General features: G+C 39.4%; 1 protein-coding gene across 1 annotated transcript in view; it reads left to right on the top strand.

Annotated features, from left to right (window-relative positions):
- The window catches only part of LOC137618146 (N-acetylneuraminate 9-O-acetyltransferase), a 196,936-nt gene that overhangs the window by 130,376 nt on the left and 41,265 nt on the right, over nucleotides 1-25,295 (top strand). Inside the window, exons 10-11 of the mRNA XM_068348176.1 lie at nucleotides 114-262; nucleotides 13,426-13,595. Of these exons, the coding sequence (XP_068204277.1) occupies nucleotides 114-262; nucleotides 13,426-13,595 (319 nt within the window). The remainder of the gene's footprint in view (nucleotides 1-113; nucleotides 263-13,425; nucleotides 13,596-25,295) is intronic.

Below are 25,295 nucleotides of genomic sequence, written 5' to 3'. Positions count from 1 at the left end.
TACCTAGGTCCTGCATAAACATACTGTACTTAACTAAGATCTACAAAAAATTGTAATTTTCTTTGATTTCTTTAAAAAATACAGAAGAATTTATTCATAACATTTTGTTTCAGAACAAGTTTGTTTATGAAAGAAAACAAGTACTTCTCTCAGCTTAATTTTTGGCTTCCCCTGGGATATGTATTTGCCCTCGGACTTTTCTTCACAGAAGACACATCTCAGACACGACTTTTACATCGAGACATGACTGATGAATGGAAAGGTAAGTCAAATTAATTGTTGTTTTTATGAAAGATGGTTTTGATGCATTATTAAAGAAAGTATTAGTTTGTCAGATGAATTTTGTCACAACTCATGAAAGTCTCTTCAAATGTTTTTATTTATTTTTCATTAAATCATGTAGTTTATTAGGTTACTGAAAATTTAATTTCTGGGCTCAACCTGTGCCGCTCCGTGAAATGCTCCTTTTAGCATCATTGCTATATATTACCAAAGAAAAAAGTTGCATTGGAATGCCAGGGATGAACCCAGCTCGCTCACCTATATAAGGTGTCGGTATAATAACTGTGGCGTGAAAACCACTGTCAGAGGTCTCGTGCCATTTAGATATCTCCTCATCAAATACCCCCGTTACTGCGAGGTGCCGTTCTACATTCCACTGCTGATCGCAACTACTACTACCTCCACCCACACGATCATCTTCACTCCTTTCATACATGCCCCCTTTAAGGATGGCATGCTAACCATCGAAGGATGTGGCACTCGGCCGGTAGAGGACTTTGAATTCTACCCGCCGGGTCTTCAGTTCCCCTTCCCCGGATTTGCGCGCCTGACAGAGGAAGCGCTGGTAAGGTTAGATAAAGTTCCTAAGGAAACTGTTATCTATCCTAAAGAACAAGCACAGTCTGCCTGGGTCTGGACTTTAAATGAGTGGGAGTGTGTTAACACCATGTTAACTCCCCATAAGAGCTCATACACAATGTTCGTAGTACAGGGGCAAACTCCAATGCCTTGCACTACGAAGATGATGGACCTTGCTCTACAAGCTGTAAACGAAGACAAACCGTTGCCGCAGCTACGCGAAATGGACTTGACTCCCCTCCAGTTTCCGGGAGATCACGATTGCTGGACTGACGCCCCCAGCAACGTTTACGACAGGAAAATTGAACGCCGACTGTGCGTCTACGCAATTCAGTGAGCGGCTACCCAGACTTCCGTATTCCCTAATAAGACTTTAGTTTGATGCCCGCATGAGGCTGAGTAGATCCATCAACTCAGCCACAATGGTGGAAATGTCTTCCCTGGTTTATGAAGAGGAACCGCTATTCAAGATTTTGACGAAGTCGTTGCTTCAGACGTTGCTTTCTGACGCATACGATTTTATTCTAGCCAGACGTAGATGTTGGAAACACGTCTTGCCCGAAGCCTCTATCAGACATGAGCCTAACAAGCTCATCAAAGGCCCAATCTGGGGTCCTGACCTGTTCCCGGTGGACATGGTTAATAACGTCCTTAGCGAAGCTGCAAGGGTTAACCAGAGCCTCAAGGTTCGGTGGGGACTGATACCCAAACGTAAGTTTGAGCCATCCAGCAGCCAAACTAGAGGCAGGAAGAGACTGAGGACTTTTCAGTCATTTCAGGGTCAGCAGACCCAACAAGTGGTCCAGACGATCCCGGTACCACAAAGGGGTCAACCTTCAACATCGAAGGCACAACCTCAAGACCAATACGTGTGGGTCCCTCAATCACAAGTAGCGTCTACCTCCTTTGCGCCTTCCCCAGCCTTTAACCCTACCTATGAAACACAAGGCGTGTTCCATGAGTACAATAAACATGCCAGAGGTAGTAGGGCAAGAGGAGCCTTTCGCAACAGAGGGAGCGGAAGAGCCTACTCTAGAGGCAGAGGATTCCGTGGATCCCGGGGAGGTAAATCCACTGCAAACCATTGAGAATCCTCAGGTAGGGGGAAGGCTGTATCTCTTTCGGAACCGTTGGATATTCAGCAATTGGGCTTACAGCATAATTTCCAAAGGTCTTTGGTGGAGTTGGATAGAAGGGCCCCCTCCACCAACCAGCTTTCATCAACATCCAACGGAAGAATTAGTTCTATATGCAAAAGATCTTTTACAAAAGAATGCAATAAAAGAAGTAAAATATTTGAAATTTCAAGGTCGCTTGTTCAGCGTGCCAAGGAAAGACTCAGACAAGCGAAGGGTAATCTTGGACCTGTCTCTTATGAATTCTTACATTCAATGCGACAAGTTCCATATGCTAACCGTCTCTCAGGTGCAGACCTTACTTCCCCGTGGGGCCGTCACCACCTCTATAGATCTTACAGATGCTTACTATCACGTTCCGATGGCAAGACATTTTCGTCCGTTCCTAGGTTTCAAGTTAGGCAACCAAGCATATGCATTCAAAGTAATGCCATTCGGACTCAACATAGCACCCAGGATATTCACCAAATTGGCAGAAACAATAATCCAAGAATTACGAACCCAAGGATATTCACCAAATTGGCAGAAACAGTAATCCAAGAATTACGAACCCAAGGAATACAAATAGTAGCTTACCTAGACGACTGGCTCATTTGGGCAAACAATGTTGAAAATTGCCTCAAGGCAACAAACAAAGTAATAAAATTCCTACAACAGTTGAGATTTTAGATCAACTTCGAGAAGTCACGTCTAGTCCAGGAGACGAAATTTCAGTGGCTAAGGTTACAATGGAATCTGAACACACACACTCTGTGTATCCCAGTAAGCAAGAGGAAAGAAATAGCAAGGAATACAAAAAGTTCGTTCAAGGACAAGCTGACGTCCAGGAGAAAACAAGAGAGAATCCTAGGTGCCCTCCAGTTTGCCTCAGTAACAGACATATTACTGAAGGCCAGACTGAAAAATATAAATCGAGTATGGCAGTCCAAAGCAAACAAGAAATATCGAGACAAAATACCTCGAATCCCACCAATTCTGAGGAAATGACTTCAGCCATGGACAAAAGTAAAAAATCTAGCAAAATCCATCCCATTAAAATTTCCACCTCCAACACTGGTCATTTACACAGACGCCTCTCTAACCAGCTGGGGAGGGTACTCCCAGTACAAGAAAGTCCAGGGACTATGGTCGATATCATTTCGTCAACTTCATATCAATGTCTTAGAGGCCATGGCAGTATTCTTGACTCTAACGAAGCTTGCTCCAGCAAAAAAGCAATATATCAGACTGGTGCTGGACAGCGAAGTTATAGTCCACTGCATAAACAGAGGAGGTTCCAAGTCGAATCACATAAACAATATAATGATAGCGATATTTTCCATGGCGACAATGAACCATTGGCATCTGTCAGCAGTTCATCTAGCAGGAATACGGAATGTAGTGGCAGATGCACTTTCGAGGACAACTCCGCTGGAATCGGAGAGGTCAATGGACCTAATGTCGTTCAAATGGATTTTATCTCAGGTTCCGGGTCTCCAAATAGACCTGTTTGCAACAGAGTCCAACCACAAACTAAGTGCTATGTAGCCCCCAACCTGGACCCTCAGGCTTATGCCACGGACGCAGTGTCATTGGACTGGAATTCTTGGGAGAGAATTTACCTATTCCCACCAATAAATATGTTAATGAAGGTACTAGGCAAACTCAGAACTTTCAGAGGCCAAGTGGCTCTGGTAGCCCCCAACTGGCCCAAAAGCAACTGGTTTCCCCTACTGGTGGAACTGGGTCTCCATCCTCAACGGATTCCCAATCCAATACTAACACAAGTAGTACAAACTCGCAGTGTGTTAGCTTCCTCAAAAATTCAGAGTGCCTTAACTTTATGGACTTTATGAAATTTGCAGCTCAAAGAGATGCAGATATTGATCCTCAGAATACCTTATTTTTAGAATCAGATAAGAGAGAATTCACCCTTCGACAGTATGATTCAGCTGTAAAGAAACTCGCAAAGTTTTTAAGAGACTCAAAGGCTGAGATGATGACTATGAATCTGGCAGTAACCTTTTTTAGAACTCTATTTGAATCAGGCCTGGCAGCTAATACTATTACAACAATTAAATTAGCCTTGAAGAAGATTTTCCGAATTGGATTTAATATTAACCTTACAGATTCATATTTCTCGTCCATCCCGAGAGCCTGTGCCAGATTGAAACCATCAACTCGCCCTAGCTCATTTTCCTGGTTTCTGAATGATGTACTTAAATTGGCTTCTGACACTCTTAACGAGTCTTGTAATTATATACCATTATTAAGAAAAACCTTGTTCTTAATGAGCCTAGCATCTGGTGCCAGAATATCAGAACTTTCAGCCTTGTCTAGAGATCCAGGTCATATTGAATTTCTCTTGTCAGGAGAAATACTAATTTCTCCAGACAAAAGATTCTTAGCAAAAAAATGAGGACCCTCAGAACAGATGGTCTCCCTGGAAGATTGTTCCGCTTCCTCAGGACCCATCTTTATGTCCAGTAACCACTCTGAAAGCATATCTAAATAGAACTTCCAATAAGTCTTCGGGGCCCTTATTTATTAGAGAAAATGGAGGAACCATTACCCTGAAAGGGATCAGACAGCAGATTCTGTATTTCATTAAACAAGCTAACCCAGAATCATTTCCACATGTTCATGATATACGAGCAGTAGCTACATCCATTAATTACTTTCACCATATGAATTTCGATGAACTGAAAAGATATACAGGCTGGAAGTCCCCAGCAGTTTTTAAATGCCACTATTTAAAACCTTTGGAAGCCCTAAAATTTGCAACAGTGGCAGCAGGGAATGTAATCCCTCCTGAAAATCATGATCCATAATCATAAGGTCTTGTTCTATCTTTTCTCTTTCCCTCAACCTACCTTACTTATTGTCCCTACTGTAGTTTTGTTTTTTCTCCTGGATTGCACCCTTGTGTTGTCAGATTGTAAATAGTTATTTAACCTTACAGCATTTATTTGGGCATCGTATTGCTCTCCCCCTTTTACTTCCATAGATTGGAATTCCTTGTTGTAATTACCTTGTTTAATTTTCTACCCTTTATGATAAGGAATTGTTAAAACAACTTATTTTGGAATGATTTTATATTTGCATATATATTTACAATTTGCATTAAACCATGTTTTTTGGACTTTAGATTTTAATTTATTTTCCTTCTCAGGTGTTGGTTTCCAAGCTTTGGGACCATTTCTCTTGTACTATTTCACAGAGCGGCACAGGTTGAGCCCAGAAAAGGGATTTTGACGAAGGAAAAATCTATTTCTGGGCGAGAGACCTGTGCCGCCCAGTGAACCCACCCACTGCTTTCCCATCCAGAATTGGCTCAAGCTTGGGTGCTATGAGGAGTGAAGATGATCGCGTGGGTGGAGGTAGTAGTAGTTGTGATCAGTAGTGGAATGTAGAACGGCACCTCGCAGTAACGGGTATTTGATGAGGAGATATCTAAATGGCACAAGACCTCTGACAGTGGTTTTCACACCCCAGTTATTATACCGACACCTTATATAGGTGAGCAAGCTGGGTTATCCCTGGCATTCCAATGCAACTTTTTTCTCTGGTAATATATAGCAGTTATATACCTAGAAATGATGCTAAAAGGAGCATTTCACTGGGCGACACAGGTCTCTCGCCCAGAAATAGATTTTTCCTTCGTCAAAATCCCTTCTTTGTCAGCACCTTGGCATATTGTGTAATTCTCCCTAATAATTTTTTCCAGAGCCATGTAAGTAACTTTTGAGTACATTGCCAGATCAGTCAAAGACTGTATATGGGATATAATTTATTCATGATTTTGAAATCATATTCTTTAGCTTGTGATATTAATAGCTGTGATTTTGTATGGTTGATATATACAGTATGGAAATGTCTTTCAGGATTTAGATAGTTTGTGATTGGGTACTGTAATTTTGTTCTAAAAATGAACTCAATGTCTTTATAAATTGATATCCTTATCTTTCCATTCTAAGTAAACTTCATTCTTGATATTCTATACTGAAAATGTTTTTGTAAGTTTTCTGTAAGGGAATCATACATCACAGTATAAAAGAATGACTACCAAAAATGTCTTTGTTAATATGCGTTCTTTGATTATCATTCCCTGAGTTTTTTATATCGTAGGATGATCTGGAAAGGCGAAAACAAGTTTTGACAGTTTCCAGAGTAAAAAAATAAATGTTGTGCTATAAGTCAGGATATGGTAAACAATGTTGACTGAATAGTGACAGGATCTAATATAAGCTTAATATGCATATTTTACATTTTAGCCATATCTAGTTATCATTCAATGTACAGTAGGGTCCCCAATTATGCGAGAATTTGGAAAGTCGCCTACTGTATTTCTAGCGTGCTCTCTTGCCTCTCTCACATCTATCCCCCTATCACCCAGAGCTTTCTTCACTCCATCCATCCACCCAAACCTTAGCCTTCCTTTTGTACTTCTCCCATCAGATCTTGCATTCATCACCTTCTTTAGCAGACAGCCATTTTCCATTCTCTCAACATGGCCAAACCACCTCAACACATTCATATCCACTCTAGCTGCTAACTCATTTCTTACATCCGTTCTCACCCTCACTCGTTCCTAACCCTATCAACTCAAGATACACCAGCCATACTCCTCAGACACTTCATCTCAAACACATTCAATTTCTGTGTCTCCATCACTTTCATTCCCCACAACTCCGATCCATACAACACATTCAAGTACAGTCACACCCCCTTCCTTCAACATCTCAGCTCTCACACCATCCATACCAGGTGCTTTTCCTACTCTCGTTTCATCTAGTGCTCTCCTCACATCCTCTCTTGTAATCTCTTTCTCATTCTCATCTCCCATCACTGGCACCTCATCACCTGCAACAGCAATTATATCTGCCTACCTATCTTCAACATTCAGTAAACTTTCAAAATATTCTGCCCACCTTTTCCTTGCCTCCTCTCCTTTTAACAACCTTCCATTTCCATCTTTCACTGTTTCTTCAATTCTTGAACCAGCCTTCCTTATTCTCTTCACTTCTTTCCAAAACAACTTCGTATTCTCTTCATATAAACAACTCAATCACTGACCCCACCTCAGGTCAGCCGCCCTCTTTGCCTCTCTATATCTTTCATACTTCTCTACACTATTACTCTGCAGCCATTCTTCAAATGCCCACTTTTTCTCTTCCACTTCTACCTTCACTCCTTCATTCCACCATTCACTACCTTTCCTCATGCTGCCTCCAACAAACTTCTTGCCACACACATCACTTGCAATCCCAATAAAATTTTCTTTTACTAACTTCCACTCCTCTGAATTACCAGTTTCTCTTACTTTCACTCTGTCATATGCCACTTTCAACCTTTTTTGATATTCACTTTTTACCTCCGGTTTTATTAGCTCTTCAACTCTCACTAGCTCCCTTTTACATCCCCTACTCTCCCACTCCTTAGCTACAACTAATTTTCCTTTCACCAAAAAAGGATCAGACCTACCGTTAGCCATACCCCTAAACACGTGCACATCTTTCAATCTTCCAAACATTCTTTTAGTTATCAACACATAATCCATTAAAGTCCTTTCTACCACTCTTCCATTTGCCACTCTTACCTATGTATACTTTTTTGTCTTTCTTTTTGAAAAAGCTAGAACATATCACCATCTCTTGCTCAACACACATATCTACCAGTCTCTCACTACTCTCATCTTCACTTGGTATGCCACACTTTCCAATGACACCTTCTACCTCTCCAGCGCCCACTCTAGCATTTAAGTCACTCATGAGAACTACATAATTCCTTCTACCCAGTCCTTCTACACACCTAGTTAATTCATTCCAGAACTCATTCCGCTCTTCTTCACTTTTCTCACAATGTGGCCCATATACACTAACAAAAGCCCAACATTCCATTCCCAACCTATCCCTTACCCACATTAAACTAGATGATATCTCCTTCCATTCCACTACTTTACTTGTCATCCATTCACTCAGCAATAAAGCCACACCCTCTCTTGCTCCTCCCCTTTCAATCCCAGACACTCTACCAGTTACTTCACCAAACATCACTTCACCCTTCCCTTTTATCTTTGTCTCTGACAAAGCCAATATATCCATCCTTCTATTCCCAATAAATAAAGCTATAAAAATGTTTTAAAGGTTTACTAACATGGAAAAGTTAAAATTGGATGTAAATACCGTATATACAGGTAATATTTCCGCGTGGAAGACAACCTAATATTAAACAAAATCTTATTGAATTTAGATAATTTCTGTTGAATAAGACAACTGGTGAATTACAAACCATCAGTGTATAGGGTAGATTTTGCCGTTTCATTTGAAAACAAAAATTAGCTACATAAATGCAATTTTATATTATGATTTTTCTAAACACGCCGTCTAAAATGGAAACCACTGGTTTGTTACGTTTCACCAACAATTATAATTAACAAATGAAAGCATTTACTCATCTGTGTATAGGTTAGGTTTTGCAGCAACAGATATCTGACCAAGTATCAATTGTTTAATGATTCTTTTATTACAAATATTGTTTTATATGCTTTTCCTTAGAACTTCAAAGTGAATGAAATAAAGATAATTTATGTATCATGTTTTTCCGTACACTGGTCAGAAAAGGGTTGCGTAAGAGACCGGATGCATTTAAGAAAATATAAGAAAAGGATGTTCTAACCATAGATGTTTTTTTCATTAAGAAAACATTTGAAACATGAAATATAGACTTATTAGCCGAATATACAGTCGTCTAAATTTCCAAAATTTTAAGCAGAGGTCGTGAAATTGTTGGTAATTACTGCTTAGTTGTTCCAACACTATATACAAATCATTACTCTCTTTACAGTGGAGATGTATTCCGGCAATACCTGAAACTGTGTTAAGCCTTTAACGAGGAGTAATTACCCTCCGCTAGTTAGCGGGGCGGGAGTAGAGGATTAAACCAAACACCCTGCTCAGACCTGCACTAGTAACAAACTGTCACTTTTTAATATGGCTCGCTGGAGCACAGATGCTGTCTTACTTTCTAGTTAAAAACTAAATAAAAAGTTCCCTATACGATTAAACTGGCTTACAAACTAAAAACTTTATTTGCTTTTCTTTTACAAGTATGGCTGCTCGTGGTATCGAAACTATGTGGTATTGTCCTGGCATTGAAGGGAGCTGTTGCTGCACTTTCATGTCGCCTGTGGAGACTGATCTTCACGATCTTTGCCCTAAGTGTATGGCTCACTCTTGCACAAGAGTCTCCTTGCGATGACTGTCGGGAGTGGTCGCCCTCCCAGTGGACGAGGCTTAGCAGGTGATGGAAGAAGAAGAGGGATTCTTCCCTATACGGGTTCATCCTTGAAAGGGAAGAAACTTTGCCATGGACTCCGTCGGCTCGACCTCCCATTCTGACTCTGCTTGGTCAGTTTCCTCTGGGAGTTGTCAAGTATAAGTGGTACCCGTATGACTCCGGGACAACTATACGCTCCGGGGGCCTCTGCTAGAGTGTAGCCTCTTTTATGATGATTGATAGGTTCCAAAAATGGCTGCGTTACTTGAATTTCAACAAAGTATTGACACCATATTTATTCAAATATTTTATTTGTATTTGGACTTTTTTAAACCCTCACTGTACTGTTAGCAACCCACTCATTGCTCTATTAATAACAGGGAAAATGTGGCGGATATGTTCCCGGCACCATTTCTATTGAGGACTGGCACTGAGGCCTATAGAAAGGTGGGTAAATTTTTTATCCCCTGATCAAAAGGAATACACTCAATACAGTGGCCCATGAATCACTGTGTACATTCGGGCATTTACACCTTTGGTCCTCTGATTTCGAAAGTTCAGTATTAGTTTTATTCTCTCATAATCACTTGACTTTAAAACTTGTGTATCTCACCATTTCATTGTCTGTTTGAATATTTCAACGTTAACCAATAAGAAACAATGTGAACTTCGCTTGTGTGTATTCCTGTCCTAATTGAAGAAAAAACTCGTTAAAAACCTATTTAAAATCTCCAGTTGAAACCCTCCTCTCTTACCGGCACCTCTGCGGTTAATTGGAGAGGTGCCGGTAATAGAGAGTTTCAATTTGAGATTTTAAATAGGTTTTTAATTAGTTTTTTTCTTCAGTTAGAACAGGAATACACACAAGCGAAGTTCACATTGTTTCTTATTGGTTAATGTTGAAATATTCAAACAGACAATGAAATGGTGAGATACACAGTTTTAAAGTTACTGTAAGGGATTATGAGAGAATAAAATTTTGAGTCACTGTTGGGTGCACACATACACACTGTTGATTGATTGGTTCTTTTCTATTGTTGGCTGAGTGGGTTATGATCTTGTCTAACTTATTTTTGAACTCATTTAATGTTCACTACATTCACTGGAAGTCTATTCCAAGTATTTGCTATTTTGTATGTAAAGAAATTGCCACATTGAGTGGTGGTGTATTTTTTCAATTCCAGTTTGTATCCGATTCCTCTGGACAGATTTGTGCTATGCGTGAATAGATTGATTGCCTCTATTAACTATTCCCTTAGTCGTCGAGTTTTTAGATCAAATAATTCAAACGTTCCATCGTCCATCTATATCTAAATTGCCTGAGTGTTGCAACTAGTTTGGTGACCCTAGCTTGTACTGCCTCCAGTGTATATATATCCTTCTGAATACTTGGAGCCCAGAATTGGACTCCGTATTTTAGATGGGGTCTTACTAGTCATGTGTACAGCTGTAGTACAGTGTGTTTGTTTCTGTATTTGATTTGTCTCTTTATGTAGCCTATTAGTTTTTGTGCTTTCTTTCTGCATTTATTCTCTTGTTTGGTAAACTTCAAATCCTTGCTGATAATAATACCGAGTTCTTCCTCCTGGTCCACAATTTCATTTCATTACCCAGCAGTGAATAATCTGATTGTGGGTTACTATTATTATTATTATTATTATTATTATTATTATTATTATTATTACTTGCTAAGCTACAACCCTAGTTGGAAATAAATGATGCTATAAGCTTAGGGGCTCCAACAGGGAAAATAGCCCAGTGAGGAAAGGAAACAAGGATAAATAAAATATTTTAAGAAGAGTAACAACATTAAAATAAACATCTATATAAACTATAAAAAACTTTAACAAAAAAAAAAGAGGAAAGAAATGAGATAGGACATTGTGCCCAAGTGTACCCTCAAGCAAGAGAACTCTAACCCAAAATAGTGGAAGAATATGGTACAGAGGCTCTGGCACTACCTAAGACTAGAGAACAATGGTTTGATTTTGGATTGTCCTCCTAAAAGAGCTTCTTACCATAGCTAGTGTCTCTTCTTCCCTTACCAAGAGGAAAGTGGCCTCTGAACAATTACAGTGCAGTAACCCCTTGGGTGAAGAAGAATTGTGCATAACTTTACATTTCTCACAGTTGGAAGGTATTTGCCATTTTATGGACCATTCTCCTAGCTTCAATAGATCCTCTCTTAAGGCTTCTATGTCTTCAAGTTCGCAGCATTTATGCCTAGTTTAGTATCGTTGGCAAATTTGGAAATTCTACTATACTCTATTTTTAATTAGGCTCATTTGCACTGACTCGCAGCGGTGCCCTTTTAGCTCAGAAAAGTTTCCTGCTATCTGATTGGTTAGATTTATCTTGTCCAACCAATCAGCGAGCAGGAAACTTTTCTGAGCTAAAAGAGCACACATGCGAGTCCGTGGAAATCTGTCTCACTAAAACGAATTGACCTTAGTTAATCCTAAATCTGTGTGGTTAATGTAGATCAGAAATAGCAATGGGCCAAGGACTGATCCCTGAGGTACTCCACTTATAACAGCTGCCCACTCTAGCTTCTCTATTGATTACAACTCTCTGTTTTCTGCGTGTTAGCCAATCTTCGATCCATTCAGCTGGCTTGTCAATGATGCCTAGTACTCTAATTTTGGCCATTAATTTTCTATGAGGAACTTTGTCAAAAGCCTGTTTTAATGTCTAGGGATAAGGTGTCTATTGCCCTGCTTTTGTCCTAAATGCTAGACATGTTGAAAAATTTCAAAAGATTTGTCACACAGGATCTCTTTTGTCTAAATCCATGTTGACTGTCTATTAGAAGATTGTTTTTCTCTATATATTCTACTATTGAATCTACTATAATTGATTAAAAGATTTTGTAAGGAATTGAAGTTGGACACACAGGTCTGCAGTTGCTAGGTTCTTCTTTTGGCCCTTTCTTGTAGATTGGAGGAACATTGCCTAGTTTCCATCCATGTGGTGCCTTTCTTTTGTTGGCTGTCTTTTGGAACATTTTGTAAAAGTCTAGGGTTGTCTCTTCTTCTAGTTCTATAATCTCTCTTGGATGAATATCATCTGGACCTGGTGCCTTAGACTTACTGAGTTCTTTCATTTTATTTTTGAAATCCATTGTAAAAGTGATTCTGTTTAATGATAATGGCCCTTCATATTTGATAGGTTTTTTGGGGAAGGTTGTTGATTCTTCCCTAGTTAATACAGTTGTGAAATATACTTTCATCAGTTCAGCTTTTTCCAAATCATTTGTTATAAGGTTACCCTCTTGAGTCTCCTAATGGGCTAATGTTTTTGATTGGGTTTCTACTGTTTACATAAGCAAAAAATTCTTTTGATGTTTTTTAATTAGCTGAAGCGACTCTGTTTCTTCATTGGTCATGGCCTTTCTTACTAGTTTATCTACTTTTCGGCTTAACTTCTTGTGTTCTGAAATTTCATGAATTCAAGGCTGTGGATCCATTGATTTATGTTTGCTGTCTCTACTACTTATTGCATTGGCCATTCCTCTGTTGAACCACTTAGGTTGTGGAGTTCCGTTTAGCTAAATTTTTTTAAACAGTATACAGTTCATTTAGCCCTTTTTTCTTTATATATTTCTACAAAGGAGAACCCATTGTGTATCGATGTTCCCTGTTTCATCATATTCTAAGTGTAGTGGGAGCTTGGAGTAACTCCAAAATAACATTGTTTTATTGCAACTTATGTACTGTACTTGTAAATGGTAAAATAGTACAATATGGTTTGTGCTCAGTGGTTTTTACTGGATATGTGTATAGTTTTACAGTTTAATATATTGAATGAAAGGACTGCTTAAGTAAAAGTTTCATTATAAGTTTCTTGAAATTTATGTAAAAGAAAATCATTGTACTGTATAGAAAATAGGCATATTTTAACGAAGAAGATTTTTGGTTATTTTTTGTATCGTTACTGTTAATAAGCAGGCTATCAGTAGATGAAAGGTATTTTAGGGGTACTATAAGAAAGGCCACTTATAATTGAAAATTGTCAGTGGCTTTTAGTTGACCTTTTATTTGAAAATTTTTTGATATAGGATACTGAAGTCTTAAGCTTAGGTTATTTTGTGGAACTAGTTTAAATATAGAACTTTCATCGATTGACAAAAATTTTCATATGTAAAAACTACATTACACTGCTTTATGTTCAGGTTGGATGCAGCTTGTGATACTCATATATCACATGACAGGAGCTTCACAGACTTTGCCAATATACATGCATGTTCGAGTCTTGGTTTCGGCGTACCTTTTCCTCACTGGATACGGCCATTTTTCATATTACTGGAATGGAAGGGACATGGGAATTGTACGTTACTGCCAGGTCTGTACCCCATGAGGATGTGACTTTTTTTTTGCTGTACAGTATGTCTAGTAAGGTGTTTTTTTTATAAGATTATGTGAAGACTATTTTATTTGGAAAATGTTCTATGGTGTAAAATCAATCCAGTCAAATAATAGGTATTCTGTAATTTAAACAAGTAGTTTTATTAGTTTTCCATATATAGTTTCAATATTTCAAAATTACATTATTATAGGGATTTTAACAAAATATCAAACATTTTATAAAACAATTGATTTTTTATACAAACTAATTATTTACATTATTACCAAATCATGAATCTTGAAAAAATCTTGATACTCCATTCCAAACTACATAAAGAATCAACTGCCGCCTGATTGGCAATTGTGGATTTATGCATGTTTAGACTTTGGGCCTGTTTTGGTAATAACGTCAATCCATGTACAATTTAGATTATAGTTCCATGAAATTAATAGGAATACAAGGAAGGGAGATTATTGTAAATGGTGGGTTTACATTCAGGATTTTTTTTTTTTTTTTTCTGAAAAAAGGTTTGCTAACTGGAGTGAAAAAAAAACATCAAGGGCTTTAGATTAGTAAAGAACCCAATGATTTCAAGGTCAAGAAATAGCTATGAAGTAAAATAATCCTGCACATCCATGAAAAGGAAGTGTTAATTTATCTCCTTGATATATGGTCATTAAAATAAAGTTGAAGACAATTCACAAAATTGGGCATTGGTGAATCCCCTACAGTTTCCAAGTCGCAGGGTGATGTTTGTGAGTGAAAGAGAGAGCATGACTTTATTAAGGGATAAAGATCCACTTACCTGAAACTGAAGTAAAACAGAAACAATATACTATAGTGTTGATTTTAAAATGCTATGATTGGACCATGTGTAATCCAATTTCCTTGGATATAGTGTCTTCAGGAAGTCACTTGCTGATCTCTATAAGATGAGACATAGGATGATTGGGTCCTTACCAGGGTAAAGCAATATAGGAGCCAGAAGCTCATCCTGGCAACCCCTTGCATATATTTTAAGACTTGTTAAATTATGCAAAGAAACAATGACAAATATGCTTTAACCTATTTGCTCTTTTGTCATAAATTCACTGTGACAGACAAATGACTAACTAACAGCCTCACTTGATGAAATTCATATTAGGAAATAAATGAAAAACAAAATTTTAATGATAAAATTTCTTATTTTTATATTCACCTGATGTTCTTATTGCTTCTTCAAAAGCTCAGTTTAATTTACACTTGGGTAACCTGTAAAATTTTGAAATTTAAAAATTAACAATTTTCTTTCCCTTCATTGAATAAATGCCCTTAACAGAGGAGTGGATCCTTCTAACTGTAAGTAGTAAGAAGCCCTGAACTGCAGTGTCGGATAAAATTTATCGCTATAGTTTTTTCGTTTTATCTGCCACTATCATACATGCTCCAGATTGTTTGCTCACTGAGCACTAAGATCTTTCCCTGGTTGTGTTAGCAGTTACTGCTTGGAATATGCTCAGGAATTGTTTCTGAGAGATCATGACCATTCTCTTTGTGTATTATTTCAAGGGCAATATAGTGATTTAAATAATCATTGTGAAGAGTGCATTTACTCACAAAAGATGGAAAAGTATGTTTTAATGGTTGCCAATCAAGTTAATATTTCAAAGTGCAAAAGGAAATATACTCTTATTTGGGGGAAAAGCCAGGGAAGACTAGGCTAGTTGATTATAGCTGGGATGACGACAATAATGACACGCCGCCACCTTTGGACAATACACAAATTCAGCCAATAAGCTTTTGCACAAATTCAACCATCTTTCAATAGTGGTGAACTTTGCAACCTCTTGACATTGGTTTCTTCTTTTGTTAAAAATTCAGAAGTCGAGCAAATCCTCCCTTAGAAGTGGTAATTTTTGTCCTTCCCAACCTATTGCCAAACCTAACTTAACTCCCCAAATTCAGTCTAATATTGATAGTATTTCCTTCAGTCACCTTTCAAAATCACCAATTCACAAATACTGTTAACACCATAAAAATATTGAATTCAAAATTAATCTTAAAATTCAGAGTTAAAATAAACAAAGAACTAAAGGCAACTAGTTAGAATGAACTGGGTGTGGTGAATTGGAGGAACTCAAAACCAGGCTTGCAATCAAAAGGTTACTGTAAGAAACAAAAAGATAATTTCCTTGGATATTTACTTGAAAATAATTATCAAAAAAGCAGAAATCCAAGAATACTCTTGTCTAGAGCTAATCAAGGTGCTGGCTCTTCACTCAGAAATGCCATGGAATTAGCTAAACAATGACATTATGTAAACTAAAATTCACACAGTTAAAAAGAATTAATGCAAGAGATGAATAGTTAATTATGCAATCATACTGTATTGTTTATTATCACGGGTATGCTAATATAAATATTTGATTTGGTGAACTAATTATTATTATTATTATTATTATTATTATTATTATTTGCTAAGCTACAACCCTAGCTGGAAAAGCAAAATGCTATAAGCCCAGGGGCCCCAACAGGGAAAATAGCCCAGTAAGGAAAGGAAAGAAGGAAAAATAAAATATTTTAAGAAGAGTAACATTAAAATAAATATTTCCTATATAAACTATGAAAACTTTAACAAAACAAGAGGAAGAGAAATTAAATAGAATAGTGTGCCTGATTGTACCCTCAAGCAAGAGAACTCTAACCCAAGACAGTGGAAGACCATGGTACAGAGGCTATGGCACTACCCAAGACTAGAGAACAATGGTTTGATTTTGGAGTGTCCTTCTCCTAGAAGAGCTGCTTACCATAGCTAAAGAGTCTCTTCTACCCTTACTAAGAGGAAAGTAGCCACAGAACAAATACAGTGCAGTAGTTAACCCCTTGAGCGAAGAAGAATTGTTTAGTAACCTCAGTGTTGTCAGGTGTGTGAGGACAGAGGAGAATCTGTTAAGAATAGGCCAGACTATTCGGCGTATGTGTAGGCAAAGAGAAAGAACCGTAACCAAAGAGAAGGATCCAACGTAGTACTGTCTGACCAGTCAAAGGACCCTATAACTCTCTGGCGGTAGTATTTCAACGGGCGGCTGGTGCCTTGGCCAACCTACTACCTCATGTAAAGGGGCTGTTCACTAAATTGCAGAGGCACCCTGATAGCCCTCTTTTTGGCATTTTGTTCCACTTATGAGGCATTAGCTAAGAAATTTGTCAAAAACAGTATGGTTTCATATGAAGGCTTTACAGTTGGTGTGGTCTTTATAATCATATAGTTATGGAAAAAAGGCAAGAAGGTCATCGGAACCTCTCATGCACATTTGATAGACTACTAAGCTATGTAATGTTTCTGTCTCTTAGAAAAAACAAAAATTCCAGTAAAGTCGTTTGAAATGATGTATAGTGTAATAAGAAAAGAACAGTAATAATAGCAGCCTGTGTGAAGACAGAATTTTTAGTTAATATATATCTAGTATTATAGTATTAGCATCTATCCCTGTTCCGTTTGTGCTGGTTATGGATGAACTGCATGAAGGAACTATGAATGAAAATCTATATGTTATATACATATGATCGTTTGTTTATAGAAGAGACTGAAGACAAATCGCAGGGATGAGTAAGAAAGTTTACAGTATTTTCGTAAATCAATTGGAATTAAATAAATCTTGGTAAAATTAAAGCCCAGGTGTCCAGCAAGCAGGAAGAAAATATAATTGCACCATATAGATGTATAGATTTGGATGATTTTATCTTCAATTGTCTTCTTTCCATTATCGCTAAGATATAAGATGGTACAAATTCCTCCTTTGTGCTTTTTGCTGATGTTAATGCTCACCATAAGGAGTGATTAAATTCTGTTTTGCCTACTAATCACCATGTCTTAAGAGCGTCTTGACTGCTTCCGAATCCAGATGTGAGCAATTCTTAAGTGAGGCTACTCACAAGTCTAGTTATTGCATGACATGGTATACAATGAATTCCCTGGTGTTATAACAAACAAGGTTGGTTCTTCAGTTGGGACATCTGATCATGCCTTGGTTTTGTTAGTAATTCAGACTGGGCAGCCTTACTATAATTTGTTAACACTCTGGTAAGATATGTACTAAATCTCAAGCAGACTTGGGTGGCACTTTGAGTGATCTTTTGGATTTGATTTGGTTACATTTGTATAAAGGGGTTTGAGCCTGTTGTTCTCTTATAAGAAAATCTGGTCCGCATAATTGATAGGTCTATTCCTTCTCATGAGTTTCAGTACTGAATTAAGGAAAAAAAAGTGGTTCAATGATGATTTCAGTAGATATGCTTAAAGGTTTAAAGGTCCCTCGTGAATGGCAGAGGTAAGGGACAGTGGCAATGCCCTAGAGCAGTGGTTCCCAATCTTTCAAATATGGTGACCCATTTTAGAACAAGCAATCAGGAAGTGACCCCAATCCTTAAAATATCTTACATACACATTCATTTTTTGTACAACAAACTATCATATATTGCGATTATTGAATTATAGATTATCTGTTCGTGAAGTAACTATACATTCCATAAATTCATGATTAATTTCAAATTTATCAATAAAAAAAATCCAAAGCTGCTACAAAAATTAATTAATTGCAAATCAATTCAAAATTATTTGAACTCTTAAATTTCCAACATTATGTAAAGTATGTTTATGAACTGACCTTAATGAGACGGCTGGTATTGCAGTTTTTTAGCTAGCAATTCTATCCTGGGCTCAATTGTCAATATGGCACTCATCAAGTCGTCTTCCATATTTGATTGATTTCTGTACTTGTTTTTAAGGATGAGAAGTTGGGAGAAGACTGCTTCACATAAGTAAGTTGTTGGGAACGGCAATAAATTCCTTATTGTGATTTCTGATGTTACTTGGAATTTTTGGAGACTTTTTGCCCAAATTTCTTGTAGATGCAATTCACCAAGCCATGATTTAGCTTCAAAATTGTTTATTAAATCGATGAACTCTTCTTCTGCTGCTTCAGGGACATCAGATACACTGGCATTGAAAGGATCTTAGCTTGTCGAGGACTTTTAGCAGGAGATTGGTTGGTGGAAACAGGTAGATCCAATTCAATCTGTTCCAGTCGAGAGACATGGCATCTATCGATTCTGCTTGAGGGTCCTCTTAAGGGGCTACATAACAAGTAGTTTCTTGTTGTCGCTCGTTGCGAAGAGGTCGATCTGCAGTTCCGGGACTTTTTCCGAGATGAAGGAGAATGAGTCTGCGTCTAGGGTCCATTCTGTCTCTGTTGGCTTTCGCCTGGATAGAGCGTCCGCCGTCACATTGCAGAACCCTTGCAGGTGAACTGCTGATAAATGCCATCTTCTCTTCCTTGCCAGGTAGAAGATGGCTAACATCACGTGCTTGATGTGAGGTGTTCTCAAGCCTTGTCAATTTAGACATTTTATTATCACTTCATTGTCCAGGACCAGTCTGATGTGGACTGCTCTGCTAGGGGATAGTTTCTTCAACACCAGGAAGACTGCCATAGCCTCCAAGATGTTAATGGGAAAAGTTTTGAACTGGTGTGACCAATTCCCTTGCACTTTCCTTTCTTGCGAATGGCCTCCCCATCCTTCCAGGGAGGCGTCCGTGTGTATCACCACTGATGGTTGTGGTGGTTGCAAGAGAATTGTCCGTGCTAGGTTCTTGGCTGTTGACCACAGCTTTAATAGCGTGCGCAATCGGGTCGGGGTCAACCTTTGTTGATCTCTTCGATCGTTTGATGCGTATCTTTTCCAGACTCCTGACGCATCCTTTAGCTGTGCTTTTAGCACCGGGTCTGTCACCGCTGCGAACTGGAGAGAGCCCAATACTCTTTCCTGTTGGCATCTTGAAATCCTCTTTTGTTGTATTAGTCTCTTGACAGATGCCGCTATCTCTCTCCTCTTCTTTAATGGAATGGAGAGGTGGCGTGACTGTAAGTTTCAATCGATTCCTAACCATTGATACCTCTGAGCTGGAGAAAGGCGAGACTTCTTGCGATCGATCTTGAAGCCCAGGTGTTCCAGGAAGTGGATCACCTTTCTGGCCACTTGCAGACAAGTAGTCTTGGATGCTGCCCACACCAGCCTATCGTCCAGGTATCCTATTACTTGTACTCCCTCGGAGCGTAGTTGCTGGAAGATTGTGTCCGCTAGCTTTGTGAATACCCTTGGGGCTATGTTTACCCCAAAGGGCATGGCTGTGAAGACATATTTTGTCTTTAACAACAACAGAATGAGCTAGGGAGGTTGAGTATTTCATGGGAACCAATAGGCTTGGCTTCTTCCCAGCAGTATAAGTATGATACTGTGCTGGTTTGGTCCATAGAGAGAAATCATTATTTTTAAAGGTCAAGAATTTTGCATTTCATTTACATAATCTGTGACTTCCAGGTAAGTATAGAAATTATTAATTTTTTTTTTTCTTAAAAGTTGTTTATAATTGAAGTGAGTTACCACTTACTGGTAGCTCACTCTTGGTGAATTGTGTTTATGCCACACTTAAATAGATTTCAAATTTTGAATTGTCTACCTTTACTATTTATATCATGCAAAACATGTGTAAAATATAGGAACTTTTCTTGAAATCTATACCATATTGTACAATTTGAAACTATTTATGTATAATTCTTAAGACTTTCTATTGAAAAATATTTCTCTTGAAATTCATTTCAAATGGAGAAGTTAAAAATAGATTTAAGTACATTACTTTACATAGGTATTGATGTTGAAACATTTCAGCTAACTATTGTAGAAGTTTAAATTATTCAAATATGTACAATCTTCAATAGTTTAAATGTAACCTTTAGTCCATTAAATGGTACAGGTTGAAAATCCCTTATCTGTAATTCCTTGGAATGGAATTGTTTCAGACTTTGGAATATCCTTATAATGAGGGGGCTCGCAAGTCTCATTTCATCTGTAATTTCTTGGTTTGGAATTGTTTTGGACTTTGGAATGTCCTTATAATGAAGGGCTCATAAGTTTTATTTCATCTGTAATTTCTTGGACTGGAATTGTTTCAGACTTTGGAATATCCTTATAATGAGGATGCTCACAAGTCTCTTATTTCATCTAATTTCTTGGACTGGAATTGTGTCGGACCTTGGAATATCCTTATAATGAGGGGGCTCACAAGGCTTTTATTTCATCTAATTTCTTGGACTGGAATTGTGTCGGACCTTGGAATATCCTTATAATGAGGGATTCACAAATCTTTTATCTCATTCTGGTGAAAATTGCTTAATATTCTTATTAATTTGATCACTTAATCACTTAAACAAGTTTGATGTACCTGTAAGTTTGTATACAAAGCTCATTATTATTTGCAGTATGTTTTTTTTTTAACCTGTAATCATCTTCAATTTTATAAACTAACCAATAACTTGGTAATTTTTTGTTTTTTGATTTGGTAATTTCAAAATACAATACTATAAATGTTTTTGCCTATCATCTTTAGAAGGGTAGCAGATCAGATTCGACTTATGGAAGGGTAACAGATTAGATCTGACTTGGAATTAGAGTTTTTGCTCAAAGAGTTTATGCCTCTACTGAAAAGGAATACAATTTAACCATTAAGGAAACCCCTTTTTGGTACAACCCAAGAACATAAATGGTTGGCTACCCTTACATCTGTTCTCTTTGGTGTAGACGCAACAGTTCCCCCCTTTACTTGAACCAGAGGGCTCTCTGACGGGCCGAGAGAAGGTTGTGACTCAAAGGCAGGCTGAAAGCAACTCAGTAATTTATTATAGAACACTCTCCTTTATATACAAAACCTCAAGGCAACAGGAAATTTCATGTTCGAAAAACTGACAATGTTACAGAGGAAAAACGCAGACATGTTTATTCTGGTTCTTTTTAGTGCGAGGGAAGAGCGAAGATACAAGCATAATATATACAAAATGAATTATGTACGATTGTGTGACACACGGTTGGTACATGACTCCCCCTCTAAAAATGACATACTGTACATGTTAAATCTAGAGCGGCGAACTGTAGGCGGGTCATCTGGCAGAAGATAAGCAGGTTTTAGACGATCAATGGAGACCCAGTCTTCTTTGCCACGAATGTTTAGTAGGAATGCTTTCGGAGTGCGTCGTATCACAAGGAAAGGGCCCGTGTAAGGGGGCGTTAGCGGTGGCTTGCTAGTGTCGTTGCGCAGGAAGACGTGCGTTGCAGAGTGCAAGTCTGTTGGTATGTGATGCTTCGCTGGGGGCTTGTAAGTCTGGCGGCATGGAGTAAATTTTCCCACGACGTGACGTATGCGCTGGAGATCGTCGGAGGAGGTTGTAGAAGGAAAAAATTCGGCAGGGACGACCAACGGGTTGCCATACACCATTTCAGCTGCCGAGATGTCTAGGGCATCTTTAGGAGTGGTCCTTAGTCCCAGGAGGACCCAGGGAAGCTGAGTAAACCAGTTGCAATCCTTGCAGCGGGACATCAAAGCTGCTTTGAGGGTGCGATGAAAACGTTCAACCATTCCATTGGCAGCGGGGTTGTAGGCCGTTGTCTGATGTAGGGTGATGCCCAGGAGATTCGCTAATGATGTCCACAATTGAGAGGTGAAAGTGGTTCCCCTGTCAGAAGTAATATGCTCAGGGATACCAAATCTTGCAATCCATCCAGAGAGTACAGTGAACCCTCGTTTATCGCGGTAGATAGGTTCCAGTCGCGGCCGCGATAGGTGAAAATCCGCGAAGTAGTGACACCATATTTACCTATTTATTCAACATGTATATTCAGACTTTTAACACCTTCCCTTGTACGTAGTACTGTTAACAAACTACCCTTTAATGTACAGAACACTTAATGCATGTACTACAGTACCCTAAACTAAAACAGGCACAAATATTAAAGGTGATTTTATATCATGCATTTCCTAAACATGCTAAAAAGCACGATAAAAAATGGCAACCAATGTTTTGTTTACATTTATCTCTGATCATAATGTAGAAACAAACTGGAGGTAGAGCTTTGCTTATTACCCAGACATATTTCCCATACTTTTCCCTTAGAACTACATCACATCTTCCTACTTTAGAGATATATATATATATATATATATATATATATATATATATATATATATATATATATATGTATATATATATATATATATATATATATATATATATGTGTGTGTGTGTGTGTGTATATATATATATATATTTATATGTATACACATATACATACCTACATATATACATAAATACATGCATACATATATATATATATATATATATATATATATATATATATATATATATATATATTACTGTATATATATGGGTTATGGAAAAAATCCGCGATGGTCGAACCGCGAAGTAGCGAGGGTTCACTGTAAGGCATACGTACATGCGGCGGACGTTGCAGTTTCCATGGGAATGGCTTCAGGCCAATGAGTGGAGCGGTCGATGACGGTAAACAGGTAACGATGTCCTTGTGATGTGGGTAGGGGGCCTACAACATCAACATGAATGTGTGCGAAACGACACTGAGGTTGAGGAAAGGTGCCCACTCCTGAATCCGTGTGTCGATGTACTTTGGAAGTTTGGCAAGAAGTACAGGCGCGGACTCAATCCTTAGCATCCTTAGAAATGCTGTGCCAAATGAACTTTGCCTTCAGCAGCTGTGCAGTAGAACGGCACGAGGGATGTGAAAGGCCGTGAATGAAATCAAACACCTGCCGGCGCAGGGGAGCAGGAATCCAAGGTCGCGGTCTACTAGTACTGAGGGTGGTGTTGGAGTCTTCGATGGGGAAGTCTTCCCAACGGAGGGATGTGTAGGATGTTCTACATGCCTGATACTCTGGATCCTGTCGTTGGGCTTCAGCCAGGGCGTTGTAATCCAATCCCAGTTGAACGGCAGCCAATGTGATTCTTGACAGGGCATCGGCAACGGGATTCATTTTCCCAGGGACGTATTGAAGGGTGCAATTATATTCAGCCACGGCAGAGAGATGTCGGCGTTGCCGGGCGGACTGGGCATCAGACTGTCGAGTAAAGGCGTGCACCAGAGACATGTGGTCTGTGCGAATGACGAAGGGCGTACCTTCTAAGAAATGGCGGAAGTGACGGACAGCCAAGTGCACCACCAGCAATTCTCGATCGAAGGTAGAATAACCCGATTCTGCCTTGGACAGTTTTCTGCTGAAGAAGGACAATGGGCGGGGCGAGCCGTTGACCACCTGCTCGAGTACTGCACCAATAGCGACGTCACTGGCATCGGTGGAGAGAAGGAGAGGGGCATGTGGGATAGGAAAAGTGAGAGCCGCAGCAGTTGATAGGGCTTCCTTTGCATTGCAGAAGGCTGCTTCTTGAAGGGGACCCCACTTCAGGTCCTTTGGCTTGCCCTTGAAGGAGGTGTAGAGGGGAGCAAGAGTGGCGGTAATGGCTGGCAGAAAACGGTGATAATAGTTGATCATGCCCAAGAATTCCTGGAGTGATGCGGTGCCCTAAGAACGACACTCTGTTGGCGCCAAAGGTACACTTGTCGTACTAGGCTACAAGGCCGTTTTATTGCAGGCAGTCGAGCACGATGCGCAGGTGACGGAGGTGTTCCTCTTTTGAGGAGGAGAACACAAGTATGTCGTCCACATAACATACACAGAAAGGGAGGTCCCCTAAGATGCCATCCATGAGACGTTGAAACGTGGCCCCAGCATTACGAAGGCCAAAACAGGAGTAATTGAAGGTGTATGTACCAAACGGTGATGGTGGTCTTGGGGATGTCTTCCGGGTTCATAGGCACCTGATAATACCCCTTTAGGAGGTCGAGCGTAGAGAAAACCTTTGCTTTGTGCAGGTAGGAGGTCACGTTGGCAATGTTTGGGAGGGGGTAGTGATTCGGTTTTGTTTGCATGTTCAGGCGCCTGTAATCCCCGCACGGACGGAGGGAGCCGTCTTTCTTTAGAACAATGTGTAAGGGTGACGACCATGGGCTGGAGGCCTTTTGTCAAAGGCCCATTTCCTCCATTTCGGCGAACGTCTGTTTGGCGGCTGCCAATCGTTCCGGTGCCAGACGTCTGAATTTTGCGAAGACTGGGGGTCCCGTCGTCTTGATATGGTGATAAATACCGTGCTTGGCAGGAACCGTGGGTGTTTGGCGAAGTTCTGGACAGAAAACTTCCGGGTACGACGTGAGGAGGTGGGCGTAGGCATCCGTGGGTGCACTGATGTGGAGAGCGAGGTTAGAGGGGGCGGGTTGAAGAGGTGTCGACAAGTACGAGTCTACGTTGACCAATCGTCGGTGGGCGACATCGACCAGAAGGTAGAAATGAGAGAGGAAATCCGCTCCGAGGATTGGCAATGTGACGTCAGCAACGAGAAACTTCCAATTGAATTTACCATTTCCGAACGATAATGTGAGGTTCTCGTAACCGTAGGTGGGTATCGCAGATCCGTTGGCAGCTACCAAGCGGACGTCGGCAGATGTAGACCGACTACGTCGTGTCTTGAAGAGTTCCCTTGGCAAAAGAGAACGACAAGCACCCGTGTCTACCAAAAATCGCACGCCCGTTCCTGCATCATGTAAAAAGAAAAGATTAGAAACACGGGAGGCCACCGCCACGAGCGATGGCCTACTTACACGTAATTTGGCCACTGACAATCCTCGGCACATTTCTTCGCGGTTGCCCTGAATCTGAAGTGGTAGTAGCAAAACTGCGGCGGATGGGAGGTAGTAAGTGGCTGTAGAAGTCGTTTGTTGGGGCGCGAGCGATTGGTGGGT

The sequence above is a fragment of the Palaemon carinicauda genome, chromosome 24 (assembly GCF_036898095.1).
Source record: "Palaemon carinicauda isolate YSFRI2023 chromosome 24, ASM3689809v2, whole genome shotgun sequence".
Lineage (NCBI taxonomy): Eukaryota > Metazoa > Arthropoda > Malacostraca > Decapoda > Palaemonidae > Palaemon > Palaemon carinicauda.
Note: the sequence above shows the minus strand (reverse complement) of the source record. Positions and strands in the feature narration are given on the sequence as shown.